The 22765-nt window shown below is 40.6% G+C and overlaps 1 protein-coding gene and 1 pseudogene across 1 annotated transcript in view; one reads left to right on the top strand and one right to left on the bottom strand.

The window, feature by feature from the left end:
* The window catches only part of RORB (RAR related orphan receptor B), a 195934-nt gene that overhangs the window by 120871 nt on the left and 52298 nt on the right, over positions 1 to 22765 (top strand). Inside the window, exons 2-3 of the mRNA XM_027041032.2 lie at positions 13790 to 13875; positions 19151 to 19292. Of these exons, the coding sequence (XP_026896833.1) occupies positions 13790 to 13875; positions 19151 to 19292 (228 nt within the window). The remainder of the gene's footprint in view (positions 1 to 13789; positions 13876 to 19150; positions 19293 to 22765) is intronic.
* Positions 1122 to 6694, bottom strand: LOC128312234 (mediator of RNA polymerase II transcription subunit 6-like; annotated as a pseudogene).

Raw genomic sequence — 22765 nt, 5'->3', positions numbered from 1 at the left:
AGTATCTCCGAAGTAACTCAAACCTCTAAAGAAATGACAAAAAAAAAAACAAAAAAAAACCACTTTACTTTTTCCTACCAATTCAGTCCACGGGTAGCCTCAAAGGGCCTTTGGTAGAAACTCATGTATAGGAAACACAGCCACAAACATCCCCATGCAAATGTTACCATACACTATCAAACAATGATTATGCATTTTTGGCTTGTAGCAAAAAAAAGAAACTTGGTAAAGTGTGTTTTGAAAATGACGATATTTGTTCTTAGTACTTGGTTACCGTTGGTCCTACAATTCTTTCCCCAGCTTACATAAACACTGAGTAAAGCTGGGACGGATTACGTGCAGCATGCTGGATCTGATGAGCTCAAAAATAAGATAGCTTGGGTCCTATAATGTTTAGGATTATGCTGGTAATCTCTTTAGGGAAAGTGTGCAATATCAGCAGAACAGACACTTTGGTCTTCGAGGGAGCTGTGCACTCATAATTCTCCATTTGTTGAGTGGCTAAGCCTTTGCCTACATTGATGCGGGACCTTTGTGATATTTCGCATAGGGTGAAATTATAAGACAGAGCTTTGAGGGTGACATCCTGAGTTATCATTTGACCCCTGAAATAATTTCTGGTGCTGCGTGAAGGTGAGAACACCTTCCTTTAAAATCTACGTGCCTCATTTTTCGAAAAAGGCCATTTATGTAAGGATGAACTAAACCTATACATGCCTTTGCTAGAACATGAAATGATATAATAATGTAATTCTCAATGCAGAAACCTGCCATATGTTTTGCTCCTGTAGCATTATCTGCTTTAAAAATAAAATCAGGGGCGCCTGGGTAGCTCAGTCGGTTAAGCATCTGACTCTTGGTTTGGGCTCAGGTCATGATCTCATGGTTCGTGGGTTCGAGCCCTGCATTGGGCTCTGCACTGACAGTGTGGAACCTGCTCAGGATTCTCTCTCTCTCCCTTTCTCTCCCTCTCTCTCTCTCTCTCCCACTCTCTGCCCCTCCCCCACTTGCGTGTGCACTTTCTCTCTCTCTTTCTGAAAATAAATAAATAAACTTTAAAAATAAAGTTGTTTTTTTTTTTTGCAGATGATCCAAAACATGAGTGCCTAAAATCTGAGTGGTTTTTTTTTTATTTATACAAATACTTTTATTTTGTTTTTAGATGTATATATAGCAGTATACATTTGAGTAAGAGGCTGCTCAAGTCTAGTAGGGGAAAGGTTACAAAAGATACATAAAAAATATTCATATCAAAAGCATGAGGATCCTTACATCCTTCTTAAAGAACAAGCACATTCTATACAAATGGAAGGGTCGTGACAAAGAATTTTAAAGTTCAAGAGCCTGTCATGGTAATGAGGTGCCAATAATGGACAAGAGGAGTCTTGCAGGCTTCTCTCTGACCAGTACTCACTGAAGCCCCATTCGTTTTTCCAGGGGGCCTTTCGTGCTCACTATCTGTTGGACGTTCTTCGCGGTCTCCTTTTCCTCAGATTTAACAGTCTCTGGTATAGGTTCTGCCTCTTTCTTTGTCTGACCCACTGGGACAGGCTTTTCTCCAGACTTTTACTACCCAAATTTGGGTGGAAATTTCTGCCTAAGGTCCAGGAGCAAAGCCTCCACACGTTGTCTCTGAAAAATAGAGCTTGGTTCTTCTTTCCTTTTGGCTTTAGGTTTGACTTTATCTTGCTCTTCACGATCTTTGAAGTGCCACCAATAACCTGGGAAGGATGGTATTGACAGTACAACACAGCTTCATCAAAAGCTGATTGAATGCCATGCACTGTAGTAAGCACCCTAGAGTTTATAACTGACCCCAGGTCTGGTGCCTGGTAGATCACTCCAGCAATGATACAGTAATCAGCCAGTGGGATAACTTGGGTAGAAGACTGCCACTGTTGCTTCCAAATGATAAAAAAGAATGGGCTCTTGAGAGTGCAGAAGGATGTATTCCACTCCAACCATTTGATTTAATGTAAGCCTCTGCATTTTGACCACTTCATTGTTACATGTCCTGTCGTAGAAAGGATTACTTCTTTCTGAAATGTAATCCGGGCCGTATCCACAGTTCAAAATGGGGATCCAGGAACAGTCAACCCAAGAGATTCCCAGCAGCTTATCTTGGATATCCACGGCTGCCATAATTCCAAAAGCGCTCGCCTAAAATCTGAGTTCTTATAGTACAGTCACCGATGCCATTTTACATCCAAAGTGTCCTCCCATAAGTGAAAACTCCCTAATGTCCTGTTGGAGTGTCTCTTCATACAAATTTTTCCCTAAACCAACCCTCTGATGGCAAAGAAAGTCTTTGAAGTAACTGTTCCTTTTCCATTTCATTCTGTCTCTCTCTCCTCTGTCTCTCTGACACGTAAAACAGATGTAAATATCTCATCTACGTTCTAAAGTTTGCTTATATAATCATTTTCTGCATCAGTGGCTGAGAGAATATGAAAAAAACAGATACGCTTATAAATATGAAAGGGTGACAAATAATGCCACTATTTAGTTTTTGGTCATCCAAGCAAATTATAGGACATTATGAGCCAGTTAAATAACACTATTACATTAGGGGAAAAAATGTTAGTATGGTGCTAACATGCTGATAATATGTGGACATTGTCTTCATATGGGACAGTGATCCACCCAAATCTCTTATGAGAGGATGGCATGCCATTTTTATTTTACAAGGTTTCCCTATTCCAGAGCAAAGGCATTGATATTGGATTCTGATCACTGCATTTTAGAATATAACTTAGTTCTTCTCCCTGTGGTCCTGCTTTGTCTCTTTTTTTTTTAAACATATTTCAAGAGATTTAGTCTTTCTTTTCCACCAAGCAGAGAGAGACAGATTTTTCTTGGTTTTGAACTCTCTGAACAGGTGCTGAGAACTTCAGGAATGGTCTCTACTGCTTCTACCAATGAAGAAAATGAGAAGTAGTATTGTGTGCTTTCCATCCCGAACTTGAGTCACTTGGGATTTTCTTGGGGTGTGTGTGTGTGTGTGTGTGTGGGTTTAGTGTTCCTGTTCCAACCTTTGAATTTTCAGATATATAATTTAATGTCTTTATTTTCATATTTATCACCTATGTCCCAGCTAACTGGCTTTTCCAAGTATTCTTGAAAAGAAAGTAGTGGCTCAGTCAGTTAAGCGTCCAACTTCGGCTCAGGTCATGATCTCGCGGTTCGTGGGTTCGAGCCCCACGTCAGGCTCTGTGCTGACAGCTCAGAGCCTGGACCCTGTTTCAGATTCTGTGTCTCCCTCTCTCTGCCCCTCCCCTGCTCATGCTCTGTCTCTCTGTTTCAAAAATAAATAAAACATTAAGAAAGTGGTATATAAACCACCTCTTAGAGCACAGTGAACAGTAATACTCCATTGAGCCATATAAAATTGCCAATGCTGAGTGTTTCCTTGCATAAAAAAGTGACAATTTCCTGTAGTTCAGCCTGTTGTCTGTGACTACGTATGGAAAGCATAGTCGTATGATAATTCTGAAAGCATTCTGCCACTGTTGGCTGTCATTTAACCCCAATAACGAGCCCCCCCCCCAAATAAGTTTACATCCCTCATCTGGAATTTTATTCTCATCATTGAATTTTCCTCTTTCAATCTTTAGTCACCAATTTTAGGGGTGCCGTTTTCCTCCATAGTTACCACTTGAAGTCCTGCTCGCCGTCTAAGAGGTGGCTCAAAAACCACCTCATCCACAAACCTTCCAGGCTCCCCCCAGTTAAAATCAACATCTCTTCCCCATGTGCACCTAGCAGTCTCTGAGTCTGCCCTGTATTCAAATTATTTAGACTTGCGTGGGGCTGTCCAATCACTGTATTCATTTTGAAGATGGAAGTTTGAATGTGCATGTGTTTGTGGCCTGAAACAAATAAATATTTGCTGGAACAATTCTTTTAAAGTATCCCTTACTTGTGTTGGTTGGGCTGTCTCACATGATCCTCACTACCTCGAAAAAAGAAGTGCTTTTGTGGAATTATTTTAAATAACTAATAGAATGTTGAATGTATTTCTAGATTTACAGAATAATTGAGTACAGTTCCGTATAGTTACTCACCCCCCCACACACACACATACAATTGTCCTCTATTATTAATACCTTGCATGAGTGTGATATATTTGTTACAAATGAGGAGCCAATCCTGATACATTATTAACTCTAGTCCGTACTTTAAGGTTCACTCTTTGTGTTGTGTCTTTCTATGGGTCTCAGCAAATAGACAGACACGTGTCCATCTTCATATCCTACGGAACAATTTCACACCCCCAACAATTCTCTCTGCCTCACCTACTTGGTGAGGCATCCATCTCCCAAATGACTTTTGTTTTACTGTCTCTATTTTGTCTTCTCCAAAATGTCATAGACTTGCAATTATATAGTGTATAACCTGTCCAGACTGCCTTCTTCACTTACCAGTATGCCTATGTGGTTCTGCCATGATTTTTCATGGTTTGATAGGTCACCTTTTTTTTTTAAATCACTGAATAGTACTCCTTGTCTGCATGCCCCCAGTTGGTTTATCCACTCACATGTGAAAGGACATCTTGTTTGGGGGGCGCCTGGGTGGCTCAGGCGTTTAAGTGTCCAACTCTTGATTTCGGTTTGGGCCATGATCTGATGGTTCATGGGATTGAGCCCCACGTCGGGCTCTATGCTGACAGCGCTGGTGCCTGCTGGGGATTCTCTCTCTCTCCCCCTCTCTCTGCCCCTCCCCTGCTTGCACTCTCTCTCTCTCTCTCTCCCTCTCTAAATAAATAAATAAACATTTAAAAAATGTTTAAAAAGGATATCTTGTTTGTGGGGCAAGTATGAATAAAGTTGCCATCAACATTAATGCAGGTTTTTGTATGGACAGTTTTCAATTCAGTTGCTGGGTCTTAGGGTAAGACGATGTAGTTTTATAAGAAACTGCCAAACTGCCTTCCAAAGTGGCTGTCCCATTTTGCCTTCCCACCAGCAACAAATAAGCGCTCCTTTTGCTCTGCATCCTTGCCAGCATTTGGTGGTGTCATTTTTTTAGATTTCGTCATTCTGATAAGCATGTAGTTGCTTCACATTGTTGTTTTATTTTCTAATTCCCTAAAGACATAGGATGTTGAGCATCTCATCACACGCTTATTTGCCATCCATATACCTTCTTTGCTGAGGTGTATGGTTCTGGTCTTTGGCCCATTTTTTTGAATTTGGAGAACTCTTTGAATATTTTGAATAAAAGCCCTCCATCAGATACATGTGCTACAATATTTTCTGTCTGTCTGTGATTTGTCTGTTCATACTCTTCATGCAATTTGATTTTTAACATAGAAAAGCTGTCTTTTTTTCATCTTCCAGAAACTGGGGTTTTTTCTCTTTTTGAGTTTTTATCAAGGGAATGAAGCCTGCCTGAGCCACTCTGAATCACCTGTGTAGAGTTCGCCATTCTTGTTCTCCTTCAGTGAAGGTGGTGTTTCACAAACATGAGCTTCCTGTTGAAGATTTCAGCTGTAAGGGAGACTAGAGAAAGGGGCTCAGAAACACACGAAGGAACTACCGAGAGACAGGGTTTTCCACGAAGCAAAATAATGGCTGTTTTCTTCTTTCTGTGACTGAAAACATTAACTAGCAAGAATACATGTCTTCTTTTTTCAATACAAAGTTCTCCTCACATGGAGTTATGGTTTGGGGACAGACAACCCTGAGACTTAAATTGTAGATTATCTTCCCTTTCTTTCTCCCAGAACTTCTCAGACTTCGCTGTGCATACGAATCACAGAGATAATGTTATAATGCAGATTCTGATTATACTGGCCTAAGGTATAAGCAAATGCCTGAATTTCTAGCAAGCGCCCAGGTGATGCTGTGCTGCTGGTCAGGGACCACGCTTTGAGTACTATGGCTCAGGACAGCGTGATGATAGATGGGAGGAATATGATGAGTGGCCATCACGACCCCTGAGCTCCGTGTTACCTAATCTGCGTCCACGAGATGGGGCAGCTTTCCAAATGTATCATTTCCAGAATTACCACGGAGAGCTGAAATTAGTTCATTTCTGTTTCAAATATTGTTTCACCTCCTTACCGCCACCAAAAGAAGTAAAAAAAAAAAAAATTTGTGCAATTAAAAATTTTAAGTAGAAAAACTACCTTTGAAAGTCTTCTCAGGGGAGATTTTTTTCTGCCAGAGTATCTAGAGAGTCAGCTAATGGGCCAGACCCCAAGAGCAAGTCCACAGAAGAGGGAGGACATACTACCACACAGTGTTACAGCATGAAGATGATGTAGACGCCATTCACAATCGTGAAATCTGTAAAGGAAAACCGGGTACACTGGGTGTTAATGACAGTAATGCAAGATGTTTCTGGCTTTTCTTTCTTCTGCCTTGTCAGTTAATGACCAGGGCTTTTTGTAACTAACCCTTCACGTGTCCTCCTGCCTTTTGAACAACAGAGAAATACCTAACAGACAATAGCAGGAACTGCTTTTCCGGAATCCTGTATAGTTTCTAATTTTCCTTAATGCCGGAGAAATTAAAAATGCCATTAGTTCTCAGAATAGCTACAACCATAATTACCTGGACATCACAGAACAGTTCTTCTCAAACTTCAATGCTGTCTGTCCTAGGAAGCTTGTTAAAAAGCAAATTCTGATTCAAATCGGTCTTAGGTAAATCTTGATTCTTTGCATTTCTAACATGCCCCCAGATCATGCCAATGCCATACAGAAGACATTACTGCTTTCATCCTGAATGATGTCAGGTTCTACACACACATTATCTTGTTATAATTAAAACTTTGATAGGACAAGATGTGTTTAATGGGAATTAATTCATAATTTACGAGTTTAAAACCACTACGACTTTCAAGGGGGATATTTCCCTTATTGTCAGTAATTGCTATTAATGATAATACTAATGGCTACTACTGTCCTATGTTGGTCTCAATCTCTGTTATTTCAGTCTTCTGAAGAGTTAGCAGCGGCGAACAATTCTTCGGGGCTGAAGGCTCCTATGTAAGATAAGTCAACTCCCTTCATAATAATCCTATAAATCATGCCTTTGAAAAAAATCATTTTTTGCCATTCTCATCTGAGAGTAATTTTTTTCTTACCCTAGTTTCCAATGACATGTAGTACAGGGATATAATAATAGAAAAATAAATCTTATCTATAGGTCGCTTAGAAGCTGTCTATCAACTGATGGGAAGTGAAGACTCACACAGACCACCACCCAGAATATTACAGAGGAGAGAGAGGAGAGGTTAAGATGAAAGGGAGATCCCAAATGCTGATAGAGGAATTGGTGGATTCTAGTAAGAATTAGAGTGCACTGAATTGCAAGCACTCTATGTGGCATTTAAGCAGGAAGCTGGGACTGAGATGCTGTGCGCCCGGAAGAGACGTACGTGAACACGTACCTGATCCAATGTCAGGAATCTCTTAGATTCACCACCTAGCATGATATCGAAGCTCAAAGACGCTTACTTCTTTTCCTAAGGGTCCCCTTTTCCCACACTTCCATTCTGCCTCAATCTTGGGGCTCTTTTCTGATCACTCAAAACTTAGAGTGGAGCCAGATCTTAGAAATACTTGCTTCATCCTATAGGTTTGCTCTTAGGTGACAGCAGAAGACCGTGTGCCTCATAAAGGCAGAAAGTTATCCATCTGCTAGTGAAGTGAGGGAGAAGCTACAATCAGGGGTTTTAATGTGGGCTTCCCACAAATGGTAGACAATACAACTTGGGCTGCTGATACCAGGTGCAGAGGGAATTTTCACCAGAAGAGTCATCCTTATTGGACGTTTTGTAGGTGCAAATTGCGTTTCTTTCAGACACTAAGAGTTTTTCCTGCACTGCCCACTTTTTAGCAGAACTGTGAAATTCTGGGAAACAGGAACTGAGGAGCAAACCCAGTATCCAGAATGAAGTTATTGTGCACTGAATAGATGCTTCTTATTTCCCTTAAGGGAAAAAAAAAAAAAAAGGCAGAAAACAAGATGCTACAAGTATAGCCCAAACCAAAGGTCAGGACACAGAGAGAGAATTATTGGTCATTTCCTCGTATTTTCTTTTTAATGTTTATTTATTTTTGAGAAAGAGGGAGACAGAGCATGAGTGGGAGAGGGGCAGCGAGAGACAGAGACATGGAATCCGAAGCAGGCTTCAGGCTCTGAGCTGTCAGCACAGAGCCCAATGTGGGGCTCGAACTCACAAACCGCGAGATCATGCCTTGTGCTGAAGTCGGACACTTAACTGACTGAGCCACCCAGTAGCCCCATCCTTCGTGTTTTCATATTACCACCTTGTCCCTGGGTCTTATTTCCTTTGCAGGTGATTTTCCTGCTGCAGATAATTCCTAGCTCATGACTTGATTCGTTGAATCCTCAATGGGAGACTTACCATATCAGAATCACTTGGGGACCTATTCCAAAATATATACCCACCTTGATCTTAAGATTCTGATTACTACTCCTCAGCCCAAATATGGGAGATCAGTATTGTTTAAAGCCTTTTTTTATATATAAAAAGGAGTATGTCAAATCTCTTGGCTGTACTGAAAGAAAGAAAATCAGGATTACTGCTTTAAGGAGCTATACAACTTCTCTTTTGGTCTCTATAGAAAAAAAAATTTTTTTTAAGTATTATCTGGACCTGGAACCTTTCCTCAATGGACTTAAAATGCCCAGACTATAGAAAGGGCCAGGTTGAGTTATAGGAGATGAAATGGGGAAATGAGAGCCACAAGAACACATGCAATAAAAATGTTTACTTCGACCAGAAAGTGCCTGCACAGTCCACTGTGACTACCATTCCTGATGGATTCTTTTAAGAATTAAGGTATCTTGGGAACACCTGCATCCCTTAGTTGGTCCTGTGACCAACTCTTGATTTTGTCTCAGGTCATGATCTCACAGTTCGTGGGTTTGAGCCCTGCATTGGGCTCTGGGTGGACAGCACCAGATCCTGCTTGGAATTCTCTCTCTCCCTGTCTCTCTCTGCCCCTCCCCTGTACATTCTCTCTCTCTCTCTCCCTCTCTTTCTCTCTCAAAATAAATAAGCTTAAAAAAAAAAGAATTAAGGTATTTTGGTGCATCAAAGTGATGCATTTTCTGGTGAATGCATTAGCCTGGATTAGTTCATCTCCCTTAACACCTGCATTCACCAGCAGGGGGTTCTGAGGGAGCAGAACAAAAAGACATGCACGTTTTGATAATCAGGAAGAACTGAACACACAGTGGCTTTGTGCAATGTTGTAAGGGGTGCTAAGCAAGGAAGGGCCTTCAGGAGGTGCTGGGGGGAGAGGAGAGACCCGCCATCTTCAAAGACACAAACTGTGACTAGTTTATAGTTATTGAATAGGACCTTCCTGATAAATCATAGGGTGTTAAATTAATTGTACTTCATTAAGTGTTCTAATACAAGGTACAACATCAAATTAGTTTCAATATTTCATGATATTCTTTAAGAATATCATTTCCCCCAAAAACATACATATGCTTTTGTATACAAAGAGATTTCATTGGTAAATGCAATGCTAAGTATAGTCTCCACAGAGGATTACCAATAGAAATAATATAAGGGAGCGGAAGATATAAGCAATGTAGAAAGTGAGAAAAGAGCGCACCTCGAGCCATCTCTCAGGGCATGGGGGCTCCCCTACGTTTGTCGCTCAGAGAACGCTACCGTTGAATTGATCCATGAGTCATGCAAAAGGAGGAAAGTTGAACTTCCCCCACAGTTTCCTTAGAGCACCTTCATTGTCACAGCTGGTGGGGTCCAAGCCACCAAATCCTCCCTAGATGTTCAGCCTGAAGCCGTGACAAAGAGCATGCCACCGTGTCTGCATTCACTGCAAGATCACTGCCCGGGAGACAGTGGCTGGAGTAATGGCTAGACATTTGGAAGGGGCAAACATCGGAGCAATTACGTCATGCATTGTCCTCATCTTTGTCTGGAATACTCCGCCTTGAAGTATTATAAAATACATAGTATGAACTACGATGTTGTAGCTCAGAAGCAGTGTATTTTAAATGAGCGCAAAGGAAAAGGATTAGTGCTTTCCATTATTTATGTTTATCTTCACCTAGAGCGCCCGGGTGGCTCAGTCATTAAGCATCTGTCATTGGCTCAGGCCACGATCTCACGGTTTGTGAGTTCGAGCCCCATATCAGGTGAGCTCAAACCCTGCTTCAGGTAAGGATGATCCCCACCTCGGGTAAAACACGAGCCCTGTTTGGGGTGAGCCCCATTTCTATCTCTCTCTGTCTCTGCCCCTCGTGGGATTCTCTCTCTCTCTCTGCCCTTTGCTCACTTGCGCGCTCTCTCTCTCTCTCTCTCTCAAAAAAAAAAAAAAAAAAAGTATCATTCTGTATAACCTCGTATAACCCATTCTGTCCTAATAGGTAAAGTGGCCATGGGTTTTCTGAACTGATAATCCCTCCCCACACATATCGACACACATATGTCCTTTTAAGTGACTTCTTTCTCTTTAAAAATACTGTTAAAATGTTTATGGTTCTTCAGGATTACATGTTGAGCTAAGATAATAAATATGTATAAATATGCAGATACTCTACCGAATCATTCCTGATCCCATTTGTATTTTCCAAGTTGTATAAGATAACCTTTGTGGCTTTCAAAAACATCGTCTCACACCCTAGGGGGCAAATTACTTCTATTTTCATTTCCTTTAGAGTTAGATCATTTTATAATTAAGAACTTATTGAAGCAGATTCTCCCCACGTGTAAGTTACTCCCTGGGGAGTAATTTATGCAAAGAGCACCTCTGACTTAATATCATATAAGCTTAACAACTGTACAATGGATACCTGGTATTTTTAGTCAATTTTGTAATCATTGTAAAGAATCCACTGTGTGAAAGGTTATCGCTAAAAAGAAAAAAAAAAGTACAAATTATGTATAGTGTCATTCATTTGTATTTTTTAAATAAGATTTTTAGTAAAGGAATAATAATGTGGCTTGTCATAATTCTCGTCCAATAGCATTAGAAATACCAGTTAGCAATGATTCTGACGCTGTTAAAAACTGACATTTTGTAGCTCTTCACTATTTGCAAGGCAGTTCTACATAAAATATCTCATTAAACCTCACAAATCTATGAAGTTTGTCAGCTAACTTTATAAACCAGGAAATAAAATAAGACTTTTATCTTACCTATGGACCCAATCATTATCAGGTTCGGGACAGGAATCCAGGAAAACAGAATAGAAATTACATCAGATCTCACGTGTTTTCCCCATATCACAAAATCTTGAAAACAAATACTAGTTCATATAATCTGAAAGCTGAAAAAACAGAAGCAATAGAAATACTTAGTCTAATAAGTATTTTAGTTGACTTTGTCTCATCTCTTGATATTTTTATCATTGTCTCTTTAGCTGGCACTATTAGAATAATACAGAAATTTAAAATTGTATTCATGTTGTGTCTCTGTGGTAAGCAGGGAAAGGGTCACAGAACAAAATATCAGGAAAATTGGCTAATTTCTGGTTGCCATCTCCCAAATCAACTCAAAGGCATCATTAACTACTTGGATTCTGAGTTTTCTCATATGAAAAATAGGCCATAATGCTGAATTTTTTGCTTATAAAGATGATTTGAACATACCGTGAAATATTGAATTTCAAAAAAAATTTAAGATGCTCTCCTCAAGCTAAGTATTATCTTTTTTAAAATGTAAAATAATAAGACAATGAGGGTTATGTCTTGCATTTATCTGTTTTGTATATTCAAGGGTGAGAAACTGTAGAAAAGCATCCACATGGCAGATTGATGTACAAAGCATTTTGAGGCATATTTTGCATAATTATTTTAAATTGGGAACGGGAATAGCAGATCTTCCTGGTGTGTATAATTTTAACAACACTTAGAATACTACCAGAGACATAGGAATTACTACATTCTAAATAAAGTTTATCTCGTGGATTCATCCATAACCTCAATGCTGATGCCTTAAAATCATCTTTCCAGAGGGTTCTGTATACAGGTGCTTGCACAGCACACATGCAAACTGGAAATCCTGTCCCCCACCCCCACCATGTTCCATAAAGTGGCTGCCTTACCAACAATTCCATTTGTGTCAAACCAACTGTTGAACCTCATCCTAAGGGTGAAGCTAGAAGTCATCTTTGGATTCTTCATCAGTTTCTACCTCTGTGTCCTTTCTTTCATTTATCTTCATAGAACTGTCCTTCTATTTGCTTCTCCCTCTCCCCTTATCCTGCCACTGACGTCTTCCACACTTCCATCTCCCGACACCGGGTTCGGAATAGCCTTTTAGTCTCCTGCCTGTTTCCAGTTAGCAAAGGTACCCAAACCACCACTTTGATCCTGTCGTCACCCCGTTCCTTCCCTTGAACCCTTGTGGCCAGTGGTATCAGGTAGAAATTCCTCTGCCTAACTCCCAGGAGCTCCATAATCTCTTATCCCTCCCTCTACCCAACCATATGGCCCACGTCTCCAGTGGAGCCGAGGTGTTTGTCTCAACGATCACGAGCCACAGTCATTCCAGACGCCCTTCATTCCATTCTGCTTTCAGAAACAGCCTTTTCCTTTCACTTCAGCCCAACAGTCTTCGGAATCAACCCTAATGTCTTCATCTCCACGAAATTATTTTCTTCGTATTGAAGTCATAGGAGCCACATGTTCTATCATTTTCTCCTGGTTTTTCCATGCATTAATTTTGTTTTATGAATGAAATAATCTGTGTCACTAATACATCTTGTGTCAACAACTTTTATTATTTTAGCGGACGTATGGAGTGTGCTCAATAAATATTGTCACCACTGACATACTCGAAGTAAACATCCAGCCACGTTACTTATAAAATCACGCCCTTCCATTTCAGCTTTGCTTTGTTTACTTATTTAAAATACTGTTGAAATAAGGCAGCATGATAACTCTCAGTGACTTGATGTTTGAAGTGCAAAATAAGAAAACCGAAGCCACTGGTTCAAGGGATTTTTTTAGTCTAATTAATAACCAGGTCAGGTTTATTTTTTGAATGTGTTTTTTTTTTTAATTTTTAAGTTTACTTGTCTATTTTGAGAGAGAGAGAGAGAGCAAGAGCATGTGCAAGTAGAGTAGGGGCAGAGAGAGAGAGAGAAGGAGAGAGACAGGATCCCAAGCAGGCTCCAGGCTCTGAGCTGTCAGTGCAGAGTCCGATGCGGGGCTCAAACTCACGAACCGTGAGATCATGACCTGAGCTTAAATCAAGAGTCGGACACTTAACTGACTGAGCCACCCAGGCGCCCCAATAACCAGGTCAGGTTTAAAAAGGAGAAAGCAGGGGCGCCTGGGTGGCTCAGTCGGTTGAGCGTGCGACTCTTGGTTTCGGCTCAGGTCATGATCTCATGGTTTGTGAGTTCGAGCCCCACATCAGGCTCTGCACGGACAGCGCAGAGCCTGCTTGGGATTCTCTTTCTCCCTCTCTCTATCTCTTCCACTCCCCCTCAGCCTCTCACTCTGTCTCTTTATCTTTCTCTCTCTCTCAACAATAAACAAAACAAACATTTTTAAAAAATAAATAAATAAAAAGGAGAAAGCAGTGAAGTAAGAGTTTAGAAGACTTCCGGTCCCTGGTTATATTTTGTAGTTTTCGAAAAACAAAGCAAACCTTGGTAGATGGATAGATACCTTTCTCTTAGAAGAAGATTCAGGAAGCTGGGTCAATAGTGGTGAGTGAGCCCACGCCAGGGTCTTCCAACACTCAGGTCGTGTCAGGGGGAGGTGGGGAGGGAGCCAGGCAAGCAAAAGGAAGAAGCTCAAAATGTCTGTTTTCCCCTTGCAGCACAAATTGAAGTGATACCATGCAAAATTTGTGGCGATAAGTCCTCCGGGATCCACTACGGAGTCATCACGTGCGAAGGCTGCAAGGTAGGGGGACTTTGACAGGACACTGCCAACAGCGTCTGTGTTTGCCCCAGGCATCCGTGTATGTCACCATGCGCGTGATGACATCTTTTTAAAGAGGGCCTGCTAAAGGATTCTTGTGCTTGCTGCTGACACTCGGGAATCTCTGCTTGGTGTGTGGGTGGGTTGACTTCCCATTCTTGGCCTTTCAGCTTTTTGTGATCGTCTAACTGGTCAACCGCGACTGGAAAATTGATTGTTATTTAAGAGCTTGAATTACTCACATTTACAGAGATATAAATACTGCCTCCTGCTCTCTTTTAACTGTACTGCCTTCAGTAAACTCAAGGGCATTTATTACTGTATGAAGCAACCAAAGGTTAAAGATGGCAAGCCAACGGCCTATGTTTCCTTATCTGCTTACAAAAGAAGTTCAAGGTAACAGTTGCAATATGCATATGTTCATCCTTTATTCTCATATTCCAGAAAAAAATAAGTAGAGTCATGGAATGTTAGAAGGATACCAGATAATCTCTGAAGTAATTAAAAATTATCTGCCCCAACCTCCTCATTTTCAATGAGATAATGAAGTATAAACAAGATTATGTCATTTGGCCAACATCACTGATCTAGTTAGTGAAAAAGTATGGCCAAACACACAGGATTTTTCATTCTTGGTCCAGCATTCCCCTCCAAGGACATTGAACCAATCCTTCCAAAAACAAACTAATTCCTATGAGCAAGATGCTCTTAAAATACAAAGTTGAAAATAGCAGTTAACGGAGACTTAATCTGAAATAAGGGAAACTTGAAACTTCACAGTAAGTGTTTAAAATTCTTCCTTAGAAGGAAAAACAAGAGAGACTAAGTGTCAAGGGGGAAATAAGAAACAATTCCACACCTAATTTCAAAGGGCAACGTGTCACCGGAACAAAATGCAGTGTAATCTGGGAGTGAAAAGTGATATGTTGGCGAAGTTATTGATGAAAACAATCATATTTTTGACCAAAGATGCAAGCAGGGCGGGCGCCTGAGTGGCTCAGTCGGTTAAGCGTCTGACTTCAGCTCAGGTCATGATTACAGTTTGTGAGTTCGAGCCTCACGTTGGGCTCTGTGCTGACAGCTCAGAGCCTGGAGCCTGCTTCCGATTCTGTGTCTCCCTCTCTCTCTGCCCCTGCCCCACTTGTGTTCTCTCTGTATCTCTAATAAATAATTAAAACTTTTAAAATTTTTTTAAAAAGATGCAAGCAGAAAGAATTTAATATCAGTAGACTGTGGGCACTGGCTGACTCAGTCCATAGAACATGCGTTGTGAGTTCAAGTCCCACATTGGGTGTAGAGATTACTTAAAACATTTTTTTAATTAAAAAAAAAACAAATAAGTAGCCTGAAAGAGATGTAACACGATCACGGATTCTAAGGACTAATCTTAATCCTCACAGAGTCAAACATACATGAGACAAAACATACCATAACTCTCCAGTAGTCATGCTATGAGAACACTTGACAAGGTCTTCATAATGGTCTCAAAAAGTATGAATTCTGAAATTGAAACTGAAGCAAAGAAAAGGAAAAGAAAGAAATGAAACTAAAGTGGGAAGAGGACACAGAGAAGGGAGAATAACGTGAATGTAACTCGCCCATCGACATCCTGACCTCAAAGGTGATTAGTGATAATCCATATTTGAACATCCTGAGATATTCCTTGTATTCCTCTGTTTGCTCTGCGGACCTGTGATTAAGAACTGCATGTTATCCACCTTGATGCAAAGTTTTCAACTCATCAGAAGACCCAATAAAGCAAAATTCCTAATCAGCAATTTTTTACCCTCCTTAAGCTATTACTACCTCGGGGAGGTAGGCAAATCGTTTTCTTCATAAATGCTAATAATTTCGGAATCCAAACCCTCCAGAGAAAGCATTTCCACTACTGTGTTGGTTTAGTAGGTATTTTTAAGGCCTCTGGTCTAGTTTATTAAGTACCCACCAAGCATATATATTTTTAGATCAGTGTCAAAGTGGAGATCTGTGTCATTGTGAAAGCTCTATTTGGAAAATGCCCGATTTCAAAATAGGAAGGTATGTTCCTGTTAAAAAGCAAAACATTTTACACAGAAGGTTTAACTAACCTTACAAATATATTCCATAGACCAACAGCTAAAACAAGTGTGTAGGGTACGGCCATCTTTTCTATTTAAAGCGGGAAACACAATCAAAGAAATTATGCTGCTATTTTGAAGCATACTCTGAAGTTTGAGTCAAAATGACATTTTACACGGCACTACTTTTTTTTTTAATTTCATGGAGAAACCCACATTTGTAAATATGCTGTGTTTTTCACCAACTGGAAAACTCAAGAAATTCCGTTTAGAATAAGATGTCAGTGTCAGCGCATTCGGTATCAACCTCTGAATTTTCATAATACCATTCCGAGTCAACATGAACAACCCATTTTAAATAACATCAGTTCAGCCTGCACACTTAATTCAAATTCCTATTCATTCAATAACGTTTGAAACAGAATCTCTTTTTCGTGCCAAAAACCTCATTTGCAATAATGAGCAACAGATAAGCAAGAAATGCCTCGTAATTAATGTCAAATTGGCCTTAAATTAGGCCTGTAGCTGTGACTTTAGAAGTCTTCTCTGTCAGCTCTTTTGCTAAGTGGCACTGGAGTATCCGAACATAAAACACCACCAATTCTTTCTTAAAATGTAAATTCCCAAGTCATCTTTCACCAAGACTGATGGGCCAAAGTTTCGCTTTCTGACACCTTTGCTGGCACAGATCTTCCTTGACTTACATGGGGTTATGTCCCTATAAACTCACTGTGAGCTGAACATATCTTAAGTCAAAAATGCATTTAATACACTTAACCCAGTGGACATCATAGCTTCGCCTAGCCCACCTTAAATGTGCTCAGAACACTTGCTTTAGCCTACAATTGGGCAAAATCGCCTAACACAAAGCCCCTTGTGTAATAAAGCATGGAATGTCTTATGTAATTTATTGAATACTGCACAGAACATGAAAACCAGAATGGCTGTGAGCGCTATCGGTCGTTGACCCCCACAATTGCTGGGCTGATTGGAAGCTGTGGCCGCAGGCCTGCCCAGCGTCACAAAAGAGCATCGTGCTGTCTCTCACTAGCCTGGGAAAAGATCCAGATTGAAAATTCGAAGTATGATTTCTACTGAATGTGTATTGCTTTCAGACCATCTGTAATGTCGAAAAATCGTAAATTGAACCATTGAAGTCAGGGACCGTTTGTATATGGAGTACGTCCTTTCAATCCCTGGCAGCTTGGATGGGATCTCTGTTTGAAAGGGCTCTGTGAATTCATTCACACTGGACAGTTGGATATCTCATCCTGCCACCACTGGTCCGTGGGGACCAAACTAGTCCTTGTGTTGAATGGCTTGGGGCTTACAACACAAAACCAGTTGGCATTTTTTTCTCTCTTGTCCCATTTCCAAGTTACCCATTTCCGAAGTTCTTCATAAGAGTGGCAAGCTCACAGGGCACCTGGGTGGCTCAGTCGGTTAAGCATCGACTTTTGGTTTTGGCTCAGGTCATGATCTCCCAGTTTCTTGAGTTCAAGCCCTGAATCCGGCTCTGTGCTGGCAGTGCAGAGCCTGCTTGGGATTCTCTCTCATCCTCTCTCTGCCCCTCACCCACTCACACCATCTCTGTCTTTCTCAAAATAAATAAACTTAAAAAAAAGAAAAGAGTGGCAAGCTCTCTTTATAGTGACAGGCCATGTCTAGGAGAGCCCAAAACTAAAGGAAAATCGATGATCTTGACCCTCTTTAAACTTTTTGGGGTGTTTTGCATTAATGTTGATTCTTAATATATTGTGTTAAAATATTACTTATCCTGATTGACAGGTTTTTTGGCAATCCTTAAATTTTGTGGCCAAGATGGTTGCCTGACTAGCCACAGCCTAGTCCCAGCCCTGCTCTGTCCTCCTGCTGATAATCGAGGAAACCCAGATTTTCCTCTTTAGGGTTTTCCTTTCTTTTTTTTAACGTTTTCTTTAATTTTTTTAATGTTTATTTATTTTTCAGAAAGAGAGAGAGAGACAGAGCATGAGAGGGGGAGGGCAGAGAGGGAGGGAGACACAGAATCTGAAGCAGGATCCAGGCTCCGAACTGTCAACACAGAGCGTGACGTGGGGCTCGAACCCACAAACTGTGAGATCGTGCCTTGAGCTAAAGTTGGATGCTTAACTGATTGAGCCACCCAGGAGCCCCCTGCCCCACCTTTAGGGTTTTCTGTAAGATAGCTAAGGCGCATGGTATCCAAAGAATTTTTTAATTAAAAAAAATTTTTTTTAAGTTTATTTATTTTGAGAGAGAGAGAGAGAGAGAGAAAGCAGGAGTGGGGGAGGAGCAGAGAGTGAGGAGAGAGAGAGAATCCCAAGCAGACCCTTCACTGTCAGTGCAGAGCCTGATGTGGGGCTCGAACTCACAAATCACGAGATCATGACCTGAGCCGAAGTCAGACACTCAACCAACTGAGCCACCTAGGCACCCCAAAGAAATTTTTTTAATAATTAACTCAGTTATGGATTTATTTAGAATGGTAATGTATGGTTCATGGCAGTTAACTGTGTACCAGAAAGAAACCTAACTTGCACGAAAACCTCCTACATCTCTATCATCTATTTATTGCTTATTCTTATTGAACAGTTTATATACCATATTTGCTTTATTTAAAAATATGGTTAATTATAAGGCACATCACTGGTTTAAAAAAAACAACCTCGCAGATGCCTTCTGGGCATATTTAAAGTTTTTCAAATGGGTAAAATGCTTCTTAGAAACCGGGAAGATATTGGCACATGCTGAACCCACCCTCCTCAGTACGGCTCTTGTGACCAATGTCCCCCACAGCACTTGACATAAGCCTGTGTTATTTTCCTCCTCAAGTTTTGTCATATTTGGCTTAGCAGTGACACTGTCCTCTGCCATTCCTTTGATGCCCGGAACCCTGTCCGGTTTTTCTTTGCAAAGAACACAGAGCACAAATGTCTTTAGTAAACACTGATTAAATGAATGAATGAAAGATGCCTTCCTATCTCTGTAGATGGTATATATTTTCCCCCAGGCAAATCATCTGTAAGGTATCCAAGGAGAAGTATCCAGAAAAAGTTGTTTTTTTTTTTATTAAACTCCATTACATTCACGGTAGAAAATGTATAGCAAACCTGTATGTTAATTGTCTCAAACATGTGTGTTAATTATCTCCGTTTTCCTTCTTATAAATAAGATCTCCCTCCCATTCTCTTTTCTTCCAGGGATTCTTCAGGAGGAGCCAACAAAACAATGCCTCTTACTCCTGCCCAAGGCAGAGAAACTGTTTAATCGACAGAACCAACAGAAACCGTTGCCAACACTGCCGACTGCAGAAGTGTCTTGCCCTCGGGATGTCAAGAGATGGTAAGACATGCCTTCCAGGTTCTTACTTAAAGGTTTTCACGTGGGGCTCTTGGGTGGCTCCGTTGGTTAAGCATCTGACCTCAGCTCAGGTTTTGGTCTTGTGGTTCATGAATTCAAGCTGTGCTGACAGCTCAGAGCCTGGAGCCTGCTTCAGATTCTGTGTCTCCCTCTCTCTCTGCCCCTCCCTTTCTGACATATTCTCCCCCCACCGCACCCCCTCTCTCTCAAAAATAGATAAACATTGGTAAAAAAAAAATTAAAGGCTTTCACATGGATGCTTTGCTGGAGTCTATTTAAGCCATTGGAAGGATTTTAGACAAAAGGAATTGGGGATAAAACGAAAAGAAAACGATGTGCTGGTAGAACTTCTAAAAACTTCATATTGCCCATGAAATAGGAATATAGGAAAGACTTTGCTGGAGCTCATGGAGCAAGCTGTACTAATAAGGTTAGGTGCAAGCTGTACGAATAAGGTTAGGTGAAAGCCACATTGGCCTAGGTTCAAAAGTTTGCATGTGCACGAGTGGTTCCTAGGATGTGAGATTTTTCAGAGCTAAAACCAGGGAACATGTCAGGCAAACCAGGACCATTTTGTCACTGGGTGAGTCTGACTAGTACATGAGTTGCTTGGTGTGTGGAGATATTAAGCAGCAGAACCTACTTCCATAGGAAGCCCAGAAGCCCTACTATTATTGGCCATGGACTTTCTAAAGCAGCATGAAAATTTCAAAAGCTATAACATAAGTCCAAGCCTTAAAAGGGCTGTGTAACTGGTGTCCTTCTCAGAATATGACCCAAATGGGTGAGCTGGGCCCCCCACTGATTTTCTTAGATTAATTAAAGAAGACAAACACACACAAAGAATTTTATCTAGTGTTGCTTCCATTTTTAAGCACTCATCTAAACTAATTATCTCCCACCCTACCCCCACCCTCCCACCCCCGACACTGGCTACAGCACAGGCTAGAGCCACCCTGAGTCCTGAGGGCACTTCTGTCTTGTTCTCACTGTATCCTCAGGATCTGGTTAAAGGCAGGCACCTAAATGTTTGTTGAATGAACCATGGAATTCTCTTTTACCTAGAGCCTGAGACAGACAGTTCCCCTGGTACTTATTCTCTTTATGTGAATCATTGTAGATTCTCTGCTCCTGGTCACATTCTTCTAATGAAGTTCAAGGTAGTGTGGACAAAAGGAAGGAAGGAAGGAAGGAAGGAAGGAAGGAAGGAAGGAAGATAGGAAGAAAGGAGGGAGGGACAGAGAGATGGAGGGAGAGAGGGAGACTTCCAGATCTTAAAGAAATAGGGATAATTGGCATACACCATCTCTTGGTATATAGGGAGTTTTATGAGTTATTAAATTAAATGTGAGCCTTTTACTCATTTGGATAGAATCTGTTCTGCATAAGTCTTGATATCTAAACCTAAAAACTGCTTACTTCTTAGCTTGCATTCTCCAAATACTTATATCATAAAAGTTTACCTTTTTTTCTACTTCCCATCCCACCTAAACTTGTATTGCATAAAAGTATACCTATGAGGCAAATTGGATCCAGAAAATAAAAAGAATTTGACCTTGAGCCCTTCAGTTTAGAGGTAGCTTCTAAAACTGCAGAGATATGTTTCCAAGCTTTTCTATTAACTACCTGACTTTGTGTTTATTTGCTTTTCTAGACTTGCTAGCCATGTAAATATACTCCTAGGGTGTGTACTTTCACATAACTAAAGTGAAGAAAGTGGAAGGTGGGGATTTAGTGGTTTCAAGCACTTATTTAGTGCAATTCTACGGGAACTTTAGTTGGTGATTTTGTACTTTGTTTCTGCTATATGGAGGCAGCATATTAATTGACAGTATATGAAAAACTCCACTAATTGTGCAAAGAGATTGAGCCATTGGTTATTTTTCTTTGTTACTTCTTCCTACAATAAAAGGAAGTGTCTCTTTTGGAAGGGCAGATCTTTGGTCTGTGCTGGTGAACAGAATCATAGACAAGAGATGGGCTTATGGTCCAATGTCTACAAAATCTAGGAGATTGTTTGAATACCATGGCAAAAAAAAAAAAAAAAAGTGTGTTGGGAGGGAGGGTCATTTAATGGACAGAGCCACGATCTTTTCTCAAGGGGGAAGAAATGTAGTGTAGCATATAAACTGCGAGTAAAAACAATACAGTGTCTGAAGATACTGGAGATTCAGGATAATGACCCGTCTTGGTTTTAGATCCAGAGACCATTCTGAGGATGCCAGGGACATCCTCCAAAATACCTCCTGACTGTGTCTTATGTAAAACTAATGACAAGGAGAAATGCTCCAGGGTAGGAGCGGTGGTTGGAAATGAGGATAAGAGGTTCCAGCAGAAGGAAAAAAAAAAAGGATTCTTCCTAAGGGAGAACAATTCTTCCTGTTACGCAAGAGGAAGTTTCGTCTGAACCTTGATTACAAAGAGTATTTCCTTTATACCAAATAAATTCTACTAATACCAGGGTAGCTGAATAGGCTTTATCTCCTGTTTGATATGTAATGTCTGGCCTGTGGTATTGATGGCTTAAAAATCCCTGAACTTATTGGTGATTACCTATTTGTAGTGAGGACCCAGCAATGAGAGCTGGGACTTCCCCTGCCATTAATTGATTATATTTACCTTCTACTGGTTGAGCAGGTATTTTCAAAGTGCTTTCATAGTAGTGCTAGTAGCCAAGTTCAGATGCCCTCATACCTAGCTTCTTTCCACATACACCTTGCCCACGTTCCTTCAGACACAAAGTGGCATCTTCATTTTGAGAATCGCATTTGTTTTCTGTCAGGGATGCATGGCACCAAGAATGTTTATTTCACCTACATGGTCACTGAAAAACCATGGATGGTTACTTGTAGATAGCTTGATATAACTTTTAAAATCCCTGGACTTTCATTCTGTCCTGAATTTCCACTTTGATCATGGTTTATTAGCCATGGCACATAGATGAGTGGACAAAAAAATTCAGCAGTAACAGATTTGTTCAAATTTAGTTTGGGCAGAGAATCAAAAATCAAATCCACTTGGAATATATACACGTGTGTTTATGTGTATAAAAAGGTGAAATCCGGACGCCTGAGTAGCTCAGTTGGTTAAGCGTCCGATTCTTGATTTCAGCTCAGGTCATGATCTCAGGGTCATGAGTTCAAGCCCCGCGTTGGGCTCCTCACTGGGCGTGAAGACTACCTAAAAAAATTTTTAAAGGTGAAGACATGCATGTATTTATGTGTGAGAGCTGATAGCATGTATATGCCCATCACATATTCTCCACCATCATATTTACTTTTCTTTTTAACTGGAAGCTTCATAAATGTTAGTTGCAGGAATCTTTCGGATAAACTGTTTCCAATCGTACTACTACAAACAAACAAATAAAAACCAGAAAAATGTTTGGTGTCCGTAGGAAGATACTGAGCCCCAAAGAGAAAACATGATACTCACATTGCAATCATTGAATAGGC

Source organism: Acinonyx jubatus, chromosome D4 (genome assembly GCF_027475565.1).
Source record: "Acinonyx jubatus isolate Ajub_Pintada_27869175 chromosome D4, VMU_Ajub_asm_v1.0, whole genome shotgun sequence".
NCBI lineage: Eukaryota > Metazoa > Chordata > Mammalia > Carnivora > Felidae > Acinonyx > Acinonyx jubatus.
Note: the sequence above shows the minus strand (reverse complement) of the source record. Positions and strands in the feature narration are given on the sequence as shown.